The sequence below is a fragment of the Sturnira hondurensis genome, unplaced genomic scaffold (assembly GCF_014824575.4).
Source record: "Sturnira hondurensis isolate 20B ecotype Veracruz unplaced genomic scaffold, ASM1482457v3 Scaffold0008761, whole genome shotgun sequence".
Classification (NCBI taxonomy): domain Eukaryota; kingdom Metazoa; phylum Chordata; class Mammalia; order Chiroptera; family Phyllostomidae; genus Sturnira; species Sturnira hondurensis.
Window position 1 is genome coordinate 1,570,390 of NW_028081392.1, and position 19,917 is coordinate 1,590,306.

Consider the following 19,917-nt stretch of genomic DNA (forward strand, 5'->3'; position numbering starts at 1 on the left):
CCAGTGGGGATGGGGTCAGACACCGAGGGTTCCCTCCAGAGCTCCGCCCCCTCTTTTTCTACTGTCAGGATGGAACTTCCTCAAATCCTGCCTCCTCTTCAGCCTCCCCCTCCAAAAGCCCCCAAGTCTGTCCTTGCCTATGAATAGACCCCAGGAGAGTCACCAGTCGGTAATTCCAGGAAATGCCGCACGGTTCCAGATCGGATTCAACCGATTTACTCTTTTGCCCGGAGCAGGCCCTTCTGCTCAGTCTGGTCGTTACCCACCTCTAGCTCCAGTTTCCAAAGACCTCTTTAAACCCTGCCAACTGTTGTGGGAGCTCGTTTTCTTTTTAATTCAATGTTTTAAGTCGTGAGATAATTGTAGATACACACGCAGCTTTAAGAAGTAATACAGAGAGACCCCATGAGCCCATGACTCAGCCTGCCCGCCGGAAGCAGCATACACAACGGCAGTGCAGTATCACACCCAGGGCGTGGGCGCTGCTGCAGAGAGATGCAAACGCACCAGGCACCACAGGGGTCCCTCACGTTGCCCTGACACAGGCCTGCCCACTGTCCTCCTGCCCCCGCCCCCCTCCCCCCCCCCCCGTAACTCCTTCCTGGCTACACTAATGTGTTCTTCTTTCAGAATGTTGTCACTTCAAGAATGTTATAGAAATGGAATCGTGCAGTTGTAACCTTTTGAGATTGGCTTTTTTCACTCAACTTAATACCCCTGAAATTTATCCAGGTTGCTGTGCGTATCAACAGTCTGCCTTTTTACTGCTGAGTAGCACCCCGTGTGTGAGGCCCCAGTTCCCGGTAGGGAGCCCCTGGAGCCCTGTGATTTACTGAGGGCGTTTGCAGTACCTCTGGTTCGCTGGGGCGGCTGTGGCTGGGGTAAGGAGCGGCCACTGTGGGGACAGAGCCCTTGGCCCACGAGCGCTGACACCAGGTCCACCCAGACTGTGTCAGAACTGAGTCAAATTGCTGCACACCCTACAGTTTGTCAGAGACTCACTTGTCGTTGCAGGGGAACCCCTACACGTGGTGACCAGAAGTAGTGTTCTGTGCAAAAGTAAAGGAGACACACGCGGAAGAAACCCACGGTGGGAAGAACTAGGCTTTTCCCTACATGGGAAGGAAAAAAACCCTGACTTTTTTCCTTTACAACACAGTATAGGGAAGCAGGTTTTAAATGGACCACAAAAACACAGGCCTAGAAACTCCCCCAAGCACTGATGCCCCGAGTAAAACAAGGAACAATGTTCCTGTTCCTCCAGCATCCCATCTGTCCCTGGTCAGCAAGAGGTGGCAACCCCCCGCCCATCTGGCCTGGCTGCTGAACCGGGGCCTGGGCAAGCTGGGCGCCCCTCGGTGCGGCTCTCCATCTTTGGATTCTAGGTTGGTTAGAATCAGCTGGGGAGCTTCAGACGATTGATCTCGCCCAAACCAAAGCAAAACAAATTCAGTCGTAACCTCTTGGGGTGGGACCCAGGCCTCAGTGACTTCTGAAACTTCCCAGGCGATTCCCCCATGCGCTCCGGGTTTGGAAGCCGTGCTCACGCAGGCTCAGCAAGTGGGACACAGCCATGCTGGCCCCCTGGCCACGGCGGGCAGCAGCAGGCAGCGCCCCACTCCTCTCCTCCGGATATCTCCCACCTTTTCAAGTGCAGCGCCCCAGGCGGGCACTTCCTGCCAATCAGCCTGGGCCTGAGTATGGAAGGTGGTTTGCCCTCCCAGCGGGGAAGACGGAAACAGTTCGGCAGCAGCCATGTTCAGGTGTGTCCAGACCGCAGAAAAAAGCTCGACCTCAGAGTTATTCTCATCATCGTGCTCCCGGCGGCCAGGACCGTCAGTTGGCTCGGGCTCATGGGGCGAGCAACATTTGCTGTCCCCAGTTCCATAGCACTCTGGTTCACGGTGCTGTAAACCCCTTCCGGTCAGCTCCTCCGCTTGCACTGGGTGAAGTTTGTCACAAAGTTTCTTGGACAACTTGCCACTAAAGTAAACAGTAAGTCTTCATTTAATGTCGTCAATGGGTTTTTGGAAGCTGCGACTTTAAGTGAAATGACATGCAATGAAGCCAATTTCACCATAGGCTAATTGATATATAAACAAGAGTTAAGTTTCCACAACGTATTTCTGACCCCAAAAACATCACCAAACTTCTAAATAAAGATCCAAGACACTTCTATTAAACTTTGAAATAAGAAGCACTTAAGATTCATAAAAACAAATAAGGATTTTTTTCACCCCGCTTACGCCAGCCAGCTCAGGGTCTCAAGCAGCGGAGCCTGTCCCGGCAGCTCAGGGCACAGGGCCAGCCTCCACGGCCCTGACAGTGCACCCTTCTGCAGAGGGACACGGTCACACACAGAGAGGCCGATCACCCCACGTGCACACGTTTTGGGTGTGGGAGGAAACCGGAGGACCCCACACGGACGTGGGGAGAACATGCAAGTGCCACACAGACGGTGGCCCTGGCTGGGAACCAACTTCTCCTTCCTTAACGTTCTAACGAAGCAACAGGAAACAACGCGCCGTTGCTCTAGGACCTGCTGTACAGAGCAGCGGGCTGGAGCACAATTCCATGCGCTCTCTTTACTCCAGTTTCTCTTATAGCCACTTCCTTTTATTTGGACTAGGTAGTAAATAAAAATGGTAACAAATTCAAATAATACAGGAGGGTGTAAGTGAAAAGTGGGTTCCCGTTCCCACCCGATTCCCAATTCCCAATTCCCTCAACCACTCTTGCCAATTCTTGTTTCTCTCTCCCGAGATATTCTAAGCCTGTCCCAGGACAGGGTGTCTCCGCCCTGATTTTTGCAGCTGTCGGGACACCACACACCCTCTTGCCCTCACTTGTGCCACTTACATCTCGAACAGCATTTCGTATCAGCCCGTACGGAGCCGCCTCTTCCTTTGTAGTCGTTACAGAGTATTGCACCGATAAAGGTACCACCATTTATCTAATTCGTCTTTCCCCCCTGCCTGTTCACAGACATTAAGGTCATTTCCAGCCTTTCTCAGTTATAAACAGTTTGCTGGCATAACGTGTCCTTATGACTGTGCAAGAGTATCTGCAAGATCAATCCCTAGAGGTGGAGCTCCAGGGTCTGCCCAGGATTGTGCGTATTTAAAATTCTGATGGTTTTGCCAAATTGTCCTTCAAAACGGACTCTCCTATCGGCATTATGAGAGAATCCTGTGTGTTAGGCTGTGCTGTGGTAACAACCAGACCCCCGTGTCTCAGTGGCTCAGCGCAGCGAAGTCTTGTTTTTCACTTGCCTCACAACTAAGGCTGCTGGGGCAGCTCTCCAAGCAGCAGCTCAGGACCCGGGCTGCTGGCAGCCTGGACTTACGCAGTCAGCACGTATGGCCTCCAGCGTTGTGACAGCAGGGAACGGGAGGGCCAGGGGAACGTGTGGGGCGTTTTAAGGTCCAGGGCTTGAAGTGGTATACACCACTTTCACCTACATCCCGCCAGTCAGAACCTGGTCCTACGGCCCCAACCTAACTGCAAGGGAGACCGGGGGGTGGGGGGGGGGCGGTGCATGTGGGGACCTGATGGGGAACCAAGCTGGTTCCTCGAACTCCACCCACACGGTGTATCATAGAACAGTTTGTTTTCAATCTAATGTGTGGGAAATGGCGCCATGTATCGTTCCCATTTGTCCTGAGAGGTTTTCTTTAGGCAACTGGCCTCAGTCTTTTTCTACTTTAATACCCATACTAGACTGTGTTCACACTCAAGGCACACTCCGGTGGACTTGCCCACATTTTCCAAAAACCCCAAAAAACAGTTTGTGGGGAAGCCCGGAGACTTTTTAATTTTGGCTCTTATTCATAAAAACATATAAAGGCATGTGAGTAATAATATAAAATTAGCCATGTAGAGCCCCGTGCCAGCTGTGGCGCAGAGCGGACTGGCAGCAGTTCTGTGCGATTTCCTTGGGTCTCTGCAGCTCTGCCTCCCCTCCCCTCCCCTCTCCAAGAAAAAGCAAAGCCAAGTGGAGGGGAGGATGGAAGCACCTTGCATCCACTGCAGTTCTTTCTTAAATGGATTTTGAGGGGTGGGGTAGAGATTTGTTGTTCCACTTATCTTTTTTTTTTAAGATTTTATTTATTTATTTATCTTTAGAGGGGAAGGGAAGGAGAGAAGGAGAGAAATATCAATGTATGGTTGCCTCTTGTGAGTCCCCTGCTGGGAACTGGCCTGCAACCCAGGCATGTGCCCTGACTGGGAATCGAACCTCGATCGTGTGGTTCGCAGGCCTGCGCTCAATCCACTGAGCTACACCAGCCAGGACTGTTGTTCCACTTATCGATGCATTAATTGGTTGCTTCTCGTATGTGCTGTACGTGCTATTCCCTTGTCCTTTGCAGTCCTTGTGGGGATAGAACCCACAGCCTTGGGGCAAGGTTGTATCAAGACGATGTTCTTACCAACTGAGCTGCAAAGCAATGTGTCTTTGGCAAATTTTGATGCGTTAACTGTAGTACCCTCACTGCTAATTGTTGTCTGGTATGTTGTTCAGTAATGGGCTTTATCGGCTAAATGAAAGGCTTAGAGGATGGATGTGCAAGACATGTGTGCTTGAATGGAGGGTCTGCTTGAGAGGGGACTTGAGATCTGAGCTGGCGCTGCCGGGCGATGCCAGAGGGCAGAGTGCCGAATTAAGGGATGCTGAGGGATTTTATTTGGTAGCCACTCAGGATCCTGTACATTTGGGAGGGCAAATCAGTTTTACTTCAGAGGCCAGCTCTGATGGATTGGCAAGGCATTGAGAAGGCTTACGAGGCTTCATCTAGTCTCAGCTGGAGAGGACGATGATTGATTAGTGATGTCTGCCCCAGGCACAGGCCTGCCAAGGGGTGGAATGTGTGTCATGCATTTGCCATCCCTGTGTGGAAGGCTCTTGAGTGGGTTACAGTGTGAGAGTCAGGGTGATGAAGCTGGGCAGGGCCACCCCTACCCTGGGAGACAGGAGACCTACATAGCAGTTTGAGTTTGATCACTGTGCAGTTGCACACTGTGGCCAAGCACTTCCTGTCTCTGAGACTCAAGTTCTACAGATAAGAAATGAGGAAGGGTGGATAAGAAAGTTTTGTCCAAGAACAACTGAAGTTGGAAAGGCCAGCTGCTTCATGTAAGGCTGCTGGCCTGACTGCCGCTGAGGACATGATTCTGTTTCAGGGCAAAAGCCATGGGCATTCAGCTTGTCCTCAGCCTGGCAGCTCTGAGGCCTGAAGCCACAACAGTCAGAGTAGAGAAGGCTGCACTGCAAAGGTCCTTGTCCCACCCCTGCCCCACGGCTCCTGTCATTCCTGTGGCCACACTGGTGTCAGAGCACTCAGCCCTTCCTGGCCACGCAGGGCCTTGTGGAATTGTGAGCAGCTCTGGCCTCCGGGGAAGCGGGGAAGAGAGCATCCTTGAGGGTTGGGCCTGTGGTGTTTCTGGGTCTCTCTCTGGCTGCATCCTGGGGGCCACCGGTGGCTGCAGTGCCTGGGATAGGGAAGGTCACTGAGTTTAACTCCAGAGGAGGCCAAGAGCCCAGGATGAGATGCCCAGAGCCAAATGCCATCCACAAATGAGTGGGTGGTGGCCTGAGGAACAGTTCCAGCTGGTGGTCAGGTCAGGTTCTCCGTTTCCTTCATTTTGATATTTTTAGGGGGCGAGAGTCTCCGCCCCTTTCCAACACTTGCCACAGTGCGCAAGGCACAAAATCCGCTGCAGCTGTAAAGAAAAGGTGAGTGCTTCCACTTACCGCATCTTCAGCTTAGATTAAACATTTCACTAGCATCTTCTCATTGAATTCCTCGTGACCACTGAGTTTACAGTCAATGCTGTAAATGTCCCTGTTTGCAGATGAGGAAGCCACTCAGGTTTCACTTCCTTGCCAAAGATCACGGGGCTTCAAAAACAATAAGCAAAAAGCAAGGAAGTCAAGTGTATCCACAGCTGCCGGGAGACTCACCGTGAATTTGTTCACGCCCTCCCAGAGTGTCTGTCTCTGTATATACCAACGTAGGTTGTGTGTGTCCACACACACAGTTTCCTACAAAATGGAATCCTCCTGTAGGTGGTGGTGTGTCCTTTGTCCGTGCAGCATCGTGATGAACATCCTTCTGTGCAATAAATTAACTCCATGCCAACACCCTCTCTTCAATGGTGCCCTCTGTGTGTCCAGTGCAACACGAGCACTGGCGGGGAGAAGACCAAGCTCCAGGAAACCACGGCTAACTCTTCAGGACAGTGTATGAATCCACTCATTCACTTTACAGATCCTGTCGAGCCCTGCCATGGCCAGGCGCTCTGCCAGGCACTGTGCCAGGCGCTTGTGGGCGCAGCGAAGAATCAGCCCGCTGTCCAAGGGAAGAGCCAGGGGTCCTCCTAGAGCCTCCATCTCCCTACTTCCCGTTGCCCACAGGCATCACTGTGTATTTATTTATGTATTTTTTCCTGTGGAAAATACATAGACCACAAAATTGACTGTTTTAACCATTTTTAAATGTACAGCTCAGTGGCATTAAATACATTCAGACTGTTGTGTATCCATCACCACCATCATCTCCAGAACTTTTTCTTCCTCCCAGACTGACACTTTGCCCCCATTAGACTCTAATCTCATCCCCTCCCCCAGTCCCAGGCAGCCACCCTGCACCTCGTGTCTCGGTGAGTTTGACTTCTTTAGGCCTCTCGGGTAAGCGGAACCAGACATTATTTGCCCTTTCGTGCATGCGTATTTCATGCAGGGTGCAGTCCTCACGGTTCATGCACGCGTGTCTGTCACGGGAACAGCACCAGCTTCCTTAGCGCTGCACGTGTCTGCCCTCCCACTCCGCCCTCCGCCACCGCCTCTCAGGGTGCCGCCTCTCTCCTGGACCGTTGCAAAAAGAACTAACTCGTCTCCCAGCCTCAAGCCCGCCCTTGTCCAATGCACTTTTCTCACCACTTGCAAAGTGATATTAGATTTGAAAACTTCTTAAAGTGATACATGTGCTTGGCCATCGTGAATTCACACAATACAGAAAGGCATAAAATGCAAAGAATCGTCGGTTAATGTTCTGTCTCTGTAGATGCGCGGCATTTTTAGCCCCCATGTGGCTTGCATTCATTGTGCCCAGGCACTGCCCATGCCCACTCTGGTGGGACACTCACATTGCTGGTGACATGCTGGATTTCCAGGGCTGGGTGCACATTCTTGGCCAGAATCCAGGTGAGTTCCAAACGAGCCAGCAGACTGCTCACCAGGCTGCCTGCTGCATGGTTATGGGCGTCCTGGACGCCAGCCCCCACTGCAGCTCCTGATCAGCCAAATGCAGCCAAGCCCAGAGCAGTGGGTCAGTTCCAAACTGGCCCAGGGCCCAGGGTTCAGCGTCAGAGGCATGGGAAGTACCTTTGCTGACTGGGAGGCTTGGGACTGTTCTCTCGGGCCCTGTATTTCGTGCAGCTGTCGGCTTCGGGTTTGCACAGGATATGTCGCGCACACAGCTGCGTGGGCCCCGATGAAATGACTGTGTCAAATGGAGGTGGAGTGTGCTCCCCCAGGCCCCCGCACAGCACAGCACAGCGGCGCTGAGGGGCAGCCGGGCTCCTTCGCAGGCAGGGCTGGCTCCCTGAGCCTGTGGTGGCCCCACCCCCACCACTGGGGCTCTCAGCCGTGTGGGCCACCTCGGGGTTCTGACCCGCAGCTCCTCACAAGTTTTTGGATGTCCTGTGCCAGTCAGGTGACACATACCTTCACCTGTGGCTGTTTCAATTCTGTCTTGGCTGAGGTTGGACGGGTGCTGGTAGAAGGTCATAGACGGGTTTGTACTGGAAGAGGAAGCTGGAGTCCCTGGATGCAAGGGTGCTTGGGTGTGAGACTAACCATAGCCCGAAGCTGCACGGGGGAGCACTAGCCACGCATTCATTTACTTCCTCATTCTTTCATTTCTTCTCTTCTTCCTTCACTCACTGTTCATCTGACAGCCTCTGGGCACTCACCTGTCAGACGCTAAGCTCAAGGTAATGGGGGCTTTGGTCCTTCCCAAGCCATCTCTGGGTGTCACTACCTGAAACAGAACCTAGCCTTCCAGGCTGCTGGATGGACTTCTGTATTCCCGAAGCGAAGATCATGTACAACAGAGGCAGGCCCAGCATTTGAGCTCCCTCTGCCTGTCCTGCCTCTGTTTCCACTCTCCAGTGGATTCAGAGACAACTCCCAAGCTCTCCCCTTTGGCAACATGGCATGGTTGGGGCAGCCTCCCCGCCTCCCCGCCTCCCAACACTGCAGCCCGGGGATTGATTCTGAGTTTTCCCACCATGGGCTTCACTGCGGCCATCCCTGTGAACAGAGCTCCTCCTCTCATCTCTGGCCCTCCCTCAGGCCCTCTTCTCTGGGTGGCCCCTCCTCCCGCCTGGTGGAAAGGCCATGTGAGCAGGGCCTGCAACAGCTGGGGCCATCCCTACCCTGCTCTTGTTCCTGAGCACGAACGGGAGTGGAGGTTTGCTGCCTGATGCAATGTCGGGAAGGGCCTGTCCCTTATCAGAGCTCCGTTCACAGCAGACTCTGGGACCCCACCTTCCCCAGGAGGAGCGGAGTGTGGGCTGCAGTCCATTGGGAGCCTCGGGGGAAGGCCCAGGGAAGCCGGGGGCCTGCCTGGGAGCCATCTGAGTAGAAAACTGTTGTCTAGTGAGGACCCTGTGTGAGGCCATGAGGGAGGTCTGCGCTGAGAGTTTAGGACCTCTGCCCACAGCCCACTTCCTTTCCAGGGTTCCCTCACGAAGATTTGTCCGGAATGCCCTTGGCTGTTTTCTCTGCTCCCCATCCTTAGCATACAGCTGCAGAGGCTTGAACTGAGAGCCCCAAAGCTTAGTTTCTTCATCCTCAAAATGGTATCCCAGGTCGATAATAATCATTCAGGAGACGGGTGGATGTGAAGCCACAGTGCACACCCATGGTCTATGCCTGACGCACTCACTGAGCACACGCTTCCAGTAGTACTCACAGACATGTTCAGTGCACACGCTTGTGGCACAAATCTGCACACACAATACACACTCAGGCACACACACTGCGCACACGGTTCCCTTATAGAAGGAACAACTGCTTTTTCTTCATATTTCCCAGGAGTTAAGAATGACTAGGCTTCTCCCACTGGGCTGAAGGCTTTGGGGAAGACATTCTTCTGTCTGCACACAGGTGCTACGGCACGCCGGCCGGTGCCCAACACGCGGAGTGGGGCGCTGGGGTTCTGGGCCTGGGCCACGAAGCCAGAGAGGGCAAGGGACACTGTCATCTCCTGGCGCTGGCATTCAGGTGTCCAAAACAGGCAGTAAACAAGTACATTTCCGTCAAGAAGAAATAAAGAAGGTGGCTGAGAGGGAAAGAGATGGGGGAGGGGAGCTCGGTTGGGGGGCAAGGAAGGATTCCGGAGGAGGGGCATGGAGTTGAGTACAGGATACAGGTGGGCCAAGGGCAGCGTCCCACCACCACTCAGCGTCCAGGCAGAACTGGGCCGGCCCTTGCCCTGACCTTCACCACTGGCCCAGAGGCCCTGGAAACATCACCTCGGGCAGCCTCATGGGGGGTGGCACTTGTCCTTTGGCTGTCACATCTTTGCTGGGTGCTGTGGGTTGGAAAGGCGTCGTTGAGGACTCCCCTGGTGGGTGGCATTCACCAAGAGAAGGGAGAAATTTTTTTGTTCTTCCATGAGTGAAGCAAGGAGGCAGGTCTGGCCTGTGCACGCTGGTTTGGGGAGGGAAGGAGCATGAAGATTTGTCCTTGTCACAGATGTCACAGACCCACACCTGGCAGAGGGCTTCCTGTAGGGCAGCTTCTGCCTGGAGCTTTGCCAGGTGACCGTATCCTGGCCCTGTCCTTCTTGATCAGGACTCGGTGACCTCCTGGCACCGGTGACCTCCGCGCCCTGAGTCTGGGAACCCCCCATTCCCGTGGGGGCCTCTGCACCTCCCTCACCTGCCTTTGGGGCCGGCCAAGGGAGCCAACAGCCTGCCCTGTGTTTCAGGTCAGAGAGTTTTCACCCTTGCGTCTGCCTTTTAGGGCAACACCGGGAGAGTCCTCGGGACTCCTGTTCTTTTCAAGGAGGGGCAAGACCTGGGTGGCAACTCAGAAACAGAGCCAGGAGGGGAGGGGAGGAGAAAGCTCAGGAGCTTTGTCATCTAGGCGACCAAACTCAATCTTATCGAAGGTGTGGACTCAGACGGGAGAAGACAGAGAAGGCGCCCCCCACCCCCACCCCTGCCTTTTCTTCCCCCTCTAGTATTTACTGAACACTCGCCGTGCCCAGATGCTGTTCCTCGCAGCAACCTTATGCCGTAGTAGGTACTACCTTCCATGCTACAGGTTAGGAAACTGACACCCAGAAAGGTCGAGTCACTTCTACAGGGTTACATGGCCTGGTAGACATGCAGAAAGGACCGGAACCCAGGGCTGCAGGTTTTGGTTCCTTCTGCTTCCCTCATACCTTCAGACCGAGACAACTCTCAGCCGAGAGCAGAGAGTCGGGATTTTAATGCCTGTGCCCTGCAGACTCAGTGTGGGGTCTCAGCCTCTCAGTAGGACGGGCAGCCTCACCCCCATCACAGGCTAATCGGGCAGGGTGCGTGGGAAACACGCCCTGCCAGTCATCCTGCAGACTCAGGCCGGCAGCGTGCCCGGCCCCGGGGCGGGCACCCGCTTTGACAAGTCCGTTCATCCCCAGTTTGTTGGCAGCTGGTTTGTGACGGGTGCCATTCTAGAGGCTGGTCCCGACCTCAGGAAGCTTGCAGTCTGGGAAAGAGACAGTCAGACCATCAGCTAGAAAGACCCCCCCCAACATGTGCTACAGTGGGGGTCACTGGGAAGGATTAAGGGCCCGAATGAGCTTAATTTGGCAGGGGCAATCAGGCCACTGCTGGAGGAACCTTGGGCAACTTACTCAACTTCTTTCAGCCTGTGTTTGCTCGTCTGTAATATGCCTTTTGTGAGGATTTGATGGGGAGATGCAAATCAGGTGCTTAGCATGGCGCCTGGCATAGAGCAGGAAGCATTCAATAAACTTTAGCTACCCAGAGCATTGCAGTTGGCCCTTCCAGTACAGGTGTAAGCCCCCTGAGGGCATGCACCGGGTCTGCCTGTTCACTGCTGTGTGTCCAGTGCCGAGGCCAGAGGCTGCACACAGTAGGTGCTCAGGAAAAGCTTCTTTAATGAGTGCATGGGAAAAGGCCCGGAAGAATTTGGAAGAGGCAGGATTATTCCGGTGGCCCTGCAGCTGTCCTTGCATCCCTCTTCCCTCCTGGCCCCCCTGACCCACCCGAACCAGGAAGCACCCCCAGCACCCCGTCAGAGATTGCTGCCTGCCGCCCCACCACTCTGCCCTGCACAGCTGGGGACCTCTGTTTGACTTGTTCCTTTGTCCCTTCTGTCACTTAGTAACTGTGCGTGAGTGTCTCCTATGTTCCAGATGCTAATGGAAAATGAAAGACAAACTTCCTGCCCTCGAGGAAGGGATGGTCAACACTGGACAAGCATTACAAGGGGGGCTGTTTTATGAAAGAGTCCCAGGTACTGCTGGGGCCGGGCAGCCCAACCTGCCCCAGGGGACACTTCCCCCAGAGGCCTGAAGGCCAAGGCCATGAGCAGGATTTTGTTAGAACTTATGTGCTATGGTGGGTTTTTTTCCTTTAGTTAATTCTTAAAAATTGACACACTGTAAAATTCCTAACAGTGCACAGTGTTCTACAGCAAATGTAAGACTCACCCCACCCTTCTGGAACCCCCAGTCCTTGTCAGGAGGCCATGTGTACCCCCATAGTCACAGTCTTTTCGCATTCAGCATCCACATTTTTCTCACTGAAAAAAAAAATCCCATTTTTTCAAATGGGGCTACACTACATCAGAGGCCCTCAGCCTGGGATGATTTTGCCTCCCCCACCCCCTCCACCCCCCGCCTAGGGGACATCTGACAATTTCTGGAGACATTTTTTATTGTTGCATCTGAGCAGAGAGGATGCTACGAACATCTTCTAATGAGTAGAGGTCAAGGATGCTGTTAACTATCCTACAATATGCCGGAGAGCTCCCCCAACAGTGAATTATCTGGTCCAAAATATCAGTAGTGTGAAGGTTAAGAAACCCTGTTCTATATAAACGTATTGTGTCTGCAGCTTGCTATGTGTACCTGAAATTACAATACATAGATTATTCACGTCAGCATTTGTAGGTCCTCCCCCATCACTTTTTATTTGGGTGTTTGCAGTCTTTTGCTTTTTCAAACATTTGTACTACGGGGAGCATTCTTTTCCATATACTTGCTCTTGAGTCACATGTGAGGTCAAAGAATAAATTTTTTAAATATTTTATTTATTTATCTTTAGAGGGGAAGGGAAGGAGAGAGGAAGGAAACATCAATGTATGGTTGCTTCTCATGCATCCCCTGCAGGGAACTGGCCCCTGCCGGAAACTGGCCTGCAACCCAAGCATGTGCCCTGACTGGGAATCGAACCGCGATCGTCTGGTTCGCAGGCCCGCGCTCAATCCACTGAGCTACACCAGCCAGGGCTTGGTCAAAGAATAAATTGATAGAGGTGTCATGGGTGGATCAGAGGGCTCATTAGTAGTTTAAATGACCTGATTTCAAGTCTCTTTGGGGCAGAGTCCATGTCAAGAGTGCTTCTGGGGTCCGGCTGCCAAGCAGGGCCAGGACCCTCAGAAGCCTGGTGGAGAAGCTCCTCTACGCTCTCATCCGCAGACAAGGGTGTGCTGACAGCCCGTCTCTCCACAGGATGAGGGCGTCCCCCACCTGAAGACGACAACGAGCCCGTCCTGAGTGACGCCCCGGAGCTGAGTGCCCACGGCCCCGCCCTTCCCCATGGAGAAAGGACTTGCTTTGCCCCAGGACTGCCGAGACTTTCTGCACAGTCTGAGGATGAGGAGCAAATATGCCCTTTTCCTGGCTTTTGTGGTGGTGGTTTTTGTCTTTATCGAAAAGGAAAATAAAATCATATCAAGGTGAGGGGTGCATTCACAAGTCTTCCTTATCAAGGGGGCGGGGGAGAGGTGGCCATCAGCCACCCTGGGCCTGCAGAGGCAACCCTGCAACCCATGCCCGTGAGGCCCTCCTGCGCCCACGTGGCGGGGCGGGCACAAGTCCCCCTTGGTGAGGTTTGGGCTCTGGACACGGGCCACCTGGGTTGGAATGCTAATTTTGGCCCTTTCCAGCTGTGACAGCTTAGACACATTATGTCACTTTCTATCTTAAGTTCTTCTCTGAAACAAGGCTTAATGGGGAGACCCGCCTAACTGTAAAGCTAAAATGAGAAAGTATAAAAGCTTTTAGCCCAGTGCCTGGCACATAGTACTTGCAGGAAAGCATCAACCAAGACAGGTGGGACTTGGGCTGAGTCGTGCCCTGCCTGTGTTGCTCAGCATGGACTGTGCCCGTCCGTCCGTGCCTGCAGGAGCCTGCTGCAAGCCCCTGCCACTCTCCCCTGAGCGCACTCCCTCCACCTGCGTGCTGCTGAGGCCGGCAGGAAGCCTCACCCCTTGGGAGAGAGAATCCTGGGGTGTGTCCCAGGCTGTCTCTCAGGGGCCCACCCCCCTCCCCGGTCAGTGATGTGCCCTCAGGAGCCACCTGCTCATCCTTTATGGGTTTCTTTTGCACCTCACTTCTCTTCCCTACCCCCCTACCACTTTCTCCTGTAACTGTGTCCCAAATCAACTACCTCTTAACCCTCAAATTCTTGGCCTAAGTTGGCTTCTGGGGAAACCCAACTAAGACAGGCTTTGGGTAATCAGCCTGGGGGGCTACCCAGGGGGTGGAGTCTCCAGCCAGTTACTGACCCTGGTCTCCCCCTGTCCTCACAGGGTCTCCGACAAGCTGAAACAGATCCCCCAGTCCCTGGTAGATGCCAATAGCACTGACCCAGCCCTGGTCTTGGCTGAGAACGCATCCCTCCTGTCCCTGAGTGAGCTTGATTCGGCTTTCACGCAGCTGCAGAGCCGCCTGCGAAACTTCAGTCTGCAGCTGGGCTTGCAGCCCGCCCAGGAGACCGAGAGGCAGGTCGGGGAGGAGGAGGAGCCCCCCGGCCCTGCGAAGCCCCGACCCCGGCGCCACGTCCTCCTCATGGCCACCACCCGCACCGGCTCCTCCTTCGTGGGTGAGTTCTTCAACCAGCAGGGCAACATCTTCTACCTCTTCGAGCCCCTGTGGCACATCGAGCGCACGGTGTCCTTCGAGCCGGGAGGCGCCAGCGCAGCCGGCTCGGCCCTGGTCTACCGCGACGTGCTCCAGCAGCTCTTCCTGTGCGACCTGTACGTGCTGGAGCATTTCATCAGCCCCCTGCCCGAGGACCACCTGACCCAGTTCATGTTCCGCCGCGGCTCCAGCCGCTCGCTCTGCGAGGACCCCGTGTGCACGCCCTTCGTCAAGAAGGTCTTCGAGAAGTACCACTGCAAGAACCGCCGCTGCGGCCCGCTCAACGTGACGCTGGCCGCCGAGGCCTGCCGCCGCAAGGAGCACATGGCGCTCAAGGCCGTCCGCATCCGGCAGCTGGAGTTCCTGCAGCCCCTGGCCGAGGACCCCCGGCTGGACCTACGTGTCATCCAGCTGGTGCGCGACCCCCGGGCCGTGCTGGCCTCCCGCATGGTGGCCTTCGCTGGCAAGTACGAGACCTGGAAGAAGTGGCTGGCCGAGGGACAGGACCAGCTGAGAGAGGAGGAGGTGCAGCGGCTGAGGGGCAACTGCGAGAGCATCCGCCTGTCGGCGGAGCTGGGCCTGCGGCAGCCGGCCTGGCTGCGGGGCCGCTACATGCTGGTCCGCTACGAGGATGTGGCCCGCAGGCCCCTGGAGAAGGCCCGGGAGATGTACCGCTTTGCGGGCATCCCCCTGACCCCGCAGGTGGAGGACTGGATCCAGAAGAACACTCAGGCGTCCCGGGACAGCAGCGGCATCTACTCCACGCAGAAGAACTCCTCGGAGCAGTTTGAGAAGTGGCGCTTCAGCATGCCCTTCAAGCTGGCGCAGGTGGTGCAGGCTGCCTGCGGCCCCGCCATGCACCTCTTCGGCTATAGATTGGCGCAGGACGCCGCCTCCCTCACCAACCGCTCTGTCAGCCTGCTGGAGGAGCGAGGCACCTTCTGGGTCACGTAGGGGCCTGGGGCCGCGTGCAACCCTCCTCATGAAAGTGCCACCCTGCCTTCCTCACACACAGGCCAGCTGTGAGCTGGTGGCTCTTGCAGAGGATGACAGGCAGCTGCGCAGGGAGCAGGCCACCCCCCTGCTGTAGAAGTAGCCCCCAGGCAGCTAGCTCCCCCACCATGGCCCTGGCGGTGGGCTGGGGTTTCTTGCTGAGAACAGGACAGTGCCCTGCCCCCTTGAGGGCCATCAAACCAAGACCCATGGGGCAGGCCCAAGCAGGCCCAGCCTATTGACAGTATCTCTCCTACACACGGCACACACACATGCACACAGAAATGCACCTGAGCACACATAATGCATGTAGACCTCGTGGGCCACAGTCCAAACATTTGACAGCGAGAAGGGGCTGTGGGCACTGAGCACAGTCTCTGGATTTCTACACAACAGGCCGTGGATTCTGGGTGGGCCCCTCTGTAAAGGGCTGCAAAACACACGCACAGGCACAGAGACGAGGACTACATGCATACCACACACGTGGGAAACATCATAAAGACACAATCCCACACACACGCATATGTGGACACAAGCTTTCCCACTGCTTTAGGCCCACAGGGTTTATCTGTATCACACACTTTGGAGGAGCTTTTAATGATGTGGGAGCAGGGGAAGGAAATTCGGCCGCGGGCCGCAGCCCCGCTCTCTGACTGGGTTGGGGTGAACAGTGGACACAGAACTGCCGAGTCCACACCCCGTGTCCACTTGGAGTCTCAGGGCTGCCTCCACTGGCCCGTTCCCGTCCTCACTGATGGCAGGAAGGATATTTTGCAATGGTGCTGCTGACCCTCGCGTGACTACAGCCTGGAGTCCCCATCCCAGCTTGGCTGGTGTCCTAGCACGTGTCCGTATTTGAAGGCTGCCTCAGGCCAGACTGGCAGAAGCAGCTGTGACCCCTGGAAGCAACAGGCACCTCTGGGTCCTGCAGCTTCCAACCGGGCCCCTGTGGGGCAGGGCCTGATGGCAGTCAGTGCTCCCGGAGGAGAGGTCCCATGGGGATAGCCCCTCCCCTGAGAAGACAGGAACAGAGGTCAGCCCTTGGTTGGTAGCCAGAGTTACATGGTTAGTGTCTGGAATTCCTCCTTTAGGGCTCTGGGAAGAGTATTGCTTAACTTGGGATGGGCTGGGTATTTGTTTTCTGGTTTTTTTTGGGGGGTGGTTAGGGTATTTATGGCTTGGTGTTTTGTTTTGTGGCTGTGTTTTCATTTTTGTTTCTGCCGAAGTGCCTCTTGGAAGCAATCTGTGCCCGAGGGGCTGGGGCTCTGGGAGGGCCAGGGAAGCGCTCCGGCTCTTGCTGGAGGCAGAGGAGGAGGGGGAGGAGGAAGAGCCTCCTCCCAGAAGGAGCAGAGCCTAGGTGGCCATGCGACGGCCCACCCAGGCTTTTCTGTCTCAACGCCATGTGAAACGAGTCTCAGAACCCACCGGCATTCTTTGCCACCTGTCCAGGAGCAGCACAGATGAGCAGCCCTCACCCCTGCCCCGAGAACAGGCCAGATCTAAATCTCTCTCCCAGGCCCCATCATACTTCCTGAGGGGTCAGGGCCTATGACCAAGCAGCAATGTCCCCGAAGTGGAAGGCTTTCCCCACCTCCAACCCAAGCCTAGGAGCAAAGCTCAGCCCATCTCAGAACTTGCAGGAAGCTGTGACAGTTCACCGAGGCCAGTTTCTGATTTCCTGGACGACCTCTCCGTCCGACCCGTCCCACTGTCAAACCCAGGGGGCTGCGTTTCAGCTTGAGGAGTGTGCAGGAGAGGGAGGCACAGGCTCTGGGTACCCCCGGCGTTGCTGCGGGGAAGGCAGGGGCACGTTTGGCTGGAAACTGCCCTTTGAAAAGGTGAGGATGGTAGCCGTCTCCGGGGTCCATTATAATCAGCGTCCTTGAGCTGCTGGGTCTGCATCACCATGGACTTCGGCTATTCAAGGAGGTCTCCACTCTAGGTTTCCCAGCCCAAGAATAAGTTGTGCAGGGAGCTGGCTCGAATTTGGGGTCCAAAGGGACTCCAGCCCTGAGAACTTGACCTCGGGACAGAGGGGGGCCGGGATTTTTCTGGCAGGCCCAGAAGTCCCGGTAGTTCTTCCCCAGCCCCTGCCCTGCTCCCTGTGCTGCCCCTCCCCCGGGGTTGGCGGGGGCATGCTCCTCTGTCCAGGGTTCTTCCCGGGTCCTCCTAGTGTGGACAGCAGACTGCCTCCTTTCTTTCCATGTCCGGGGCCAAGGCCTCCACCCTGAGCTCTGGAGACCTTCGGGACTTCTCAGGACATTGGCAGTGTGTACACTGCCAGTCGACTTGATTTATTTATTTTGTGAAAAAGAAGAGACAGAAATACATGATTATTTGCAGGGACTCAAAGCTGTACCCAAATCGAGAAAGACAAACTGATAATAATAGAAACTGCGCACTCACCCCACACCAGGACACTCCAGGACAATTCAGAATACAACAGGGAACTCAACCCAGACTGCGAGAGTCACGGTGGTCCCAGGCTTTTGTTTGAGGAGATTCCTTGGTTTGCTGTTGTTGATTTGAAGAGGCAACAAAAAGGCCCTTTCTGCTGCAAAACCTTCACCCAGGCCCCTGAAACAGGACACAACCTGAGTGAGCGTTGCCCCGGGAACCCTGGGGGTTTGGGGAAGGACAGGGTGGGGTGACTGCTGCCTTCCCTTGGCAGGGGTCTGGTTGGAGCCCTGGTCGGGGTTCTCCGCATGGAACTTTGCTGGGGAAGGCGGTCTGGGTGGGGGCGAGCGCCTTCCTCCCCAGCGTTCTCTGCTGCCGTGCATCCACCAGGAGCCGTCTGCTCCGCAGCACCCACCCGCCCCGAGACAGAGGGAGCAGCTGAGGCCTCACCCCACAGCCGCCGGCTTCCCCAGAACAGGAGGCCCATTCAGCAATGCGCGCTTACTTACTTTTTTCTTCTTGAAGAAGATCCTTTTAGCCTGGCCTATATAAATAGCTCCGAACATTCCAGACCGTGGTGAGACGGGGCAGTGTCTGACAGCCACTAGCCATCGCGGCCACTGCCCATTTCTGGCTTCTCTTCTGTGCCTTGTTTGTGAACCTTGGCATGGATGAGCGCACCGGGGAGGGGGGTCTTTGGGAGCACTCGGAGGGGGCAGCTCTGTCACACGCCCCCACAGGTTGTCACCGGTTTATTGCTAAGATTGAGAGGCGTGAGGAATTCTATCTAGGCTTTGTCCCTTTATGTGATGCACACACTTGAAAATAAATAACTAAATGAACAGAAAAAAAATTGTTCAAAATGAAGAGTTTCCTCCCCACCTGCCGGCACCATCAGCCAGAGGCCAGTCTGATGGGGTGGCTGCTGACTGAACCCCGAAGAACAGAAGACGCCCATGCCAGCCACAACAGTGGCATCTCTCCCTGCCGCCTCTGCCATCTGTCGGACAACAGAACAAGTTCCAGCAGGAGGTCAGGGGGTCCCTGACCCTGCAGGTGTCTTCCAGCCCTGGGGGACCCTCCCACTCTAGGGTCTGTTTGTGTGGGCTGTGGGGCCTGTCCCTAGATAGCCCTGAATTGTGAAGGACAAGAGCAGAGGACCGAGTGGCTGCGTCCCCCAGGCAGACCCCTACCACTCCAATCCCGGAAGGCTGAGTGCAGTGGCAGGTCTCAGAAGGGCAGTCCCTGAGTCAGGAAGAGCTACGGGGAGAGGAGGGTGGGGGAGCGGATGCCTGCAGAACCCAAATGGGTCTTGTCAATCTGTACAAACTGAAAGGAGCATCCGCTGAAACCCGGGGGCCTCAGCTTCCTGAGTTCACTTGTGAGGATCCGCAGGCCGTGGTCTAGCTGGACGGGAGGGAGGAGGCCCAGGGCTTCCTGAGTGCAGCCACGCTGCCTCTCCACTGCCACGGTTTCAGGAATAGTCGGAGCTGCTCTTGACCTCAAAGGGACGAAGCAGAACTGTCGACTTCGGATGTCTTAAGAGCTTCAAGATCCTTGGTCTTGTGTCCTTTGTCATTCCATGACTGCCCGGGGGACCAATCAGTTACGTGTTTCCAAGGATACAGTCACAGCGCCATCCACCTGAGCCTAGCTCGTATCGTACTCAGATTTGCCCCATGTCCCTGCTTCCTCGGACACCAGGCCTGGCCTGGGTGCCCCGAGTCCCCATCTCATCTGTGTGCGTTGGCCCAAGCCTGCATGGCTCCCCTGCTCCCTCCTGGACCCTGCAAGCTGTCTTTTTGCCAAGACCTCGCCCCGTGTCATGTTTCATGGCCGCATGGCACCGGACACTCCTTGCATGGTCATGTGTGGCTGTGATGTGTACATATGTGTCCGCATGTGCGTATGTGTAGAGTGCAGTTCATTCTGCCCGGCCTCATTGCTCCCAGCCCCATGCCGTTGATGTCCCAGATGTCCTTGCCATGGCTCTAATCCGCTGTCTCCTGGAAACAAGGGAGCTGCCCTTCAGAGAGCTGGCAGCCACCACCAGTCAGGGTCTGCTTTGTGGAACCGAATGTGAACCCATCACTTGATGGCTTACTTGACTTATTTAATTAAAAATGAAACATGCAATGAGCAAAATGTGAAGTGTGTCTGCCTTCCTTTTGCACTTATTCTCAACAGCAATCATAACAACAAACAGGAGAAAATCGGCGGCCGGAGGAATGGGGTAGCTTCTAGCACAAAGCAGAGCAGAGGAAACCCTGGCTCCTCCAGAGGAGTGAGAGGCAGAAGGGAAGTGTGGCTGAGCGTGGGGGCCGCAGTGAATATGCTGTGGGCCACCGGGCAGTGGAGC

At 55.3% G+C, this 19,917-nt stretch overlaps 1 protein-coding gene across 4 annotated transcripts in view; it reads left to right on the top strand.

The window, feature by feature from the left end:
- The window catches only part of CHST3 (carbohydrate sulfotransferase 3), a 36,208-nt gene extending 16,505 nt beyond the window's left edge, over positions 1-19,703 (top strand). For 3 of the 4 annotated variants that reach the window (XM_037055834.1, XM_037055836.1, XM_037055835.1), the window contains exons 2-3: positions 12,756-12,982; positions 13,838-19,703. In XM_037055834.1, coding sequence (XP_036911729.1) covers positions 12,843-12,982; positions 13,838-15,122 — 1,425 coding nt within the window. In that variant the 5' untranslated portion in view covers positions 12,756-12,842 and the 3' untranslated portion in view covers positions 15,123-19,703. The remainder of the gene's footprint in view (positions 1-12,755; positions 12,983-13,837) is intronic. The other variant, XR_005067859.1, reaches the window with a different exon arrangement.
- Positions 19,704-19,917: the final 214 nt, after the last annotated feature.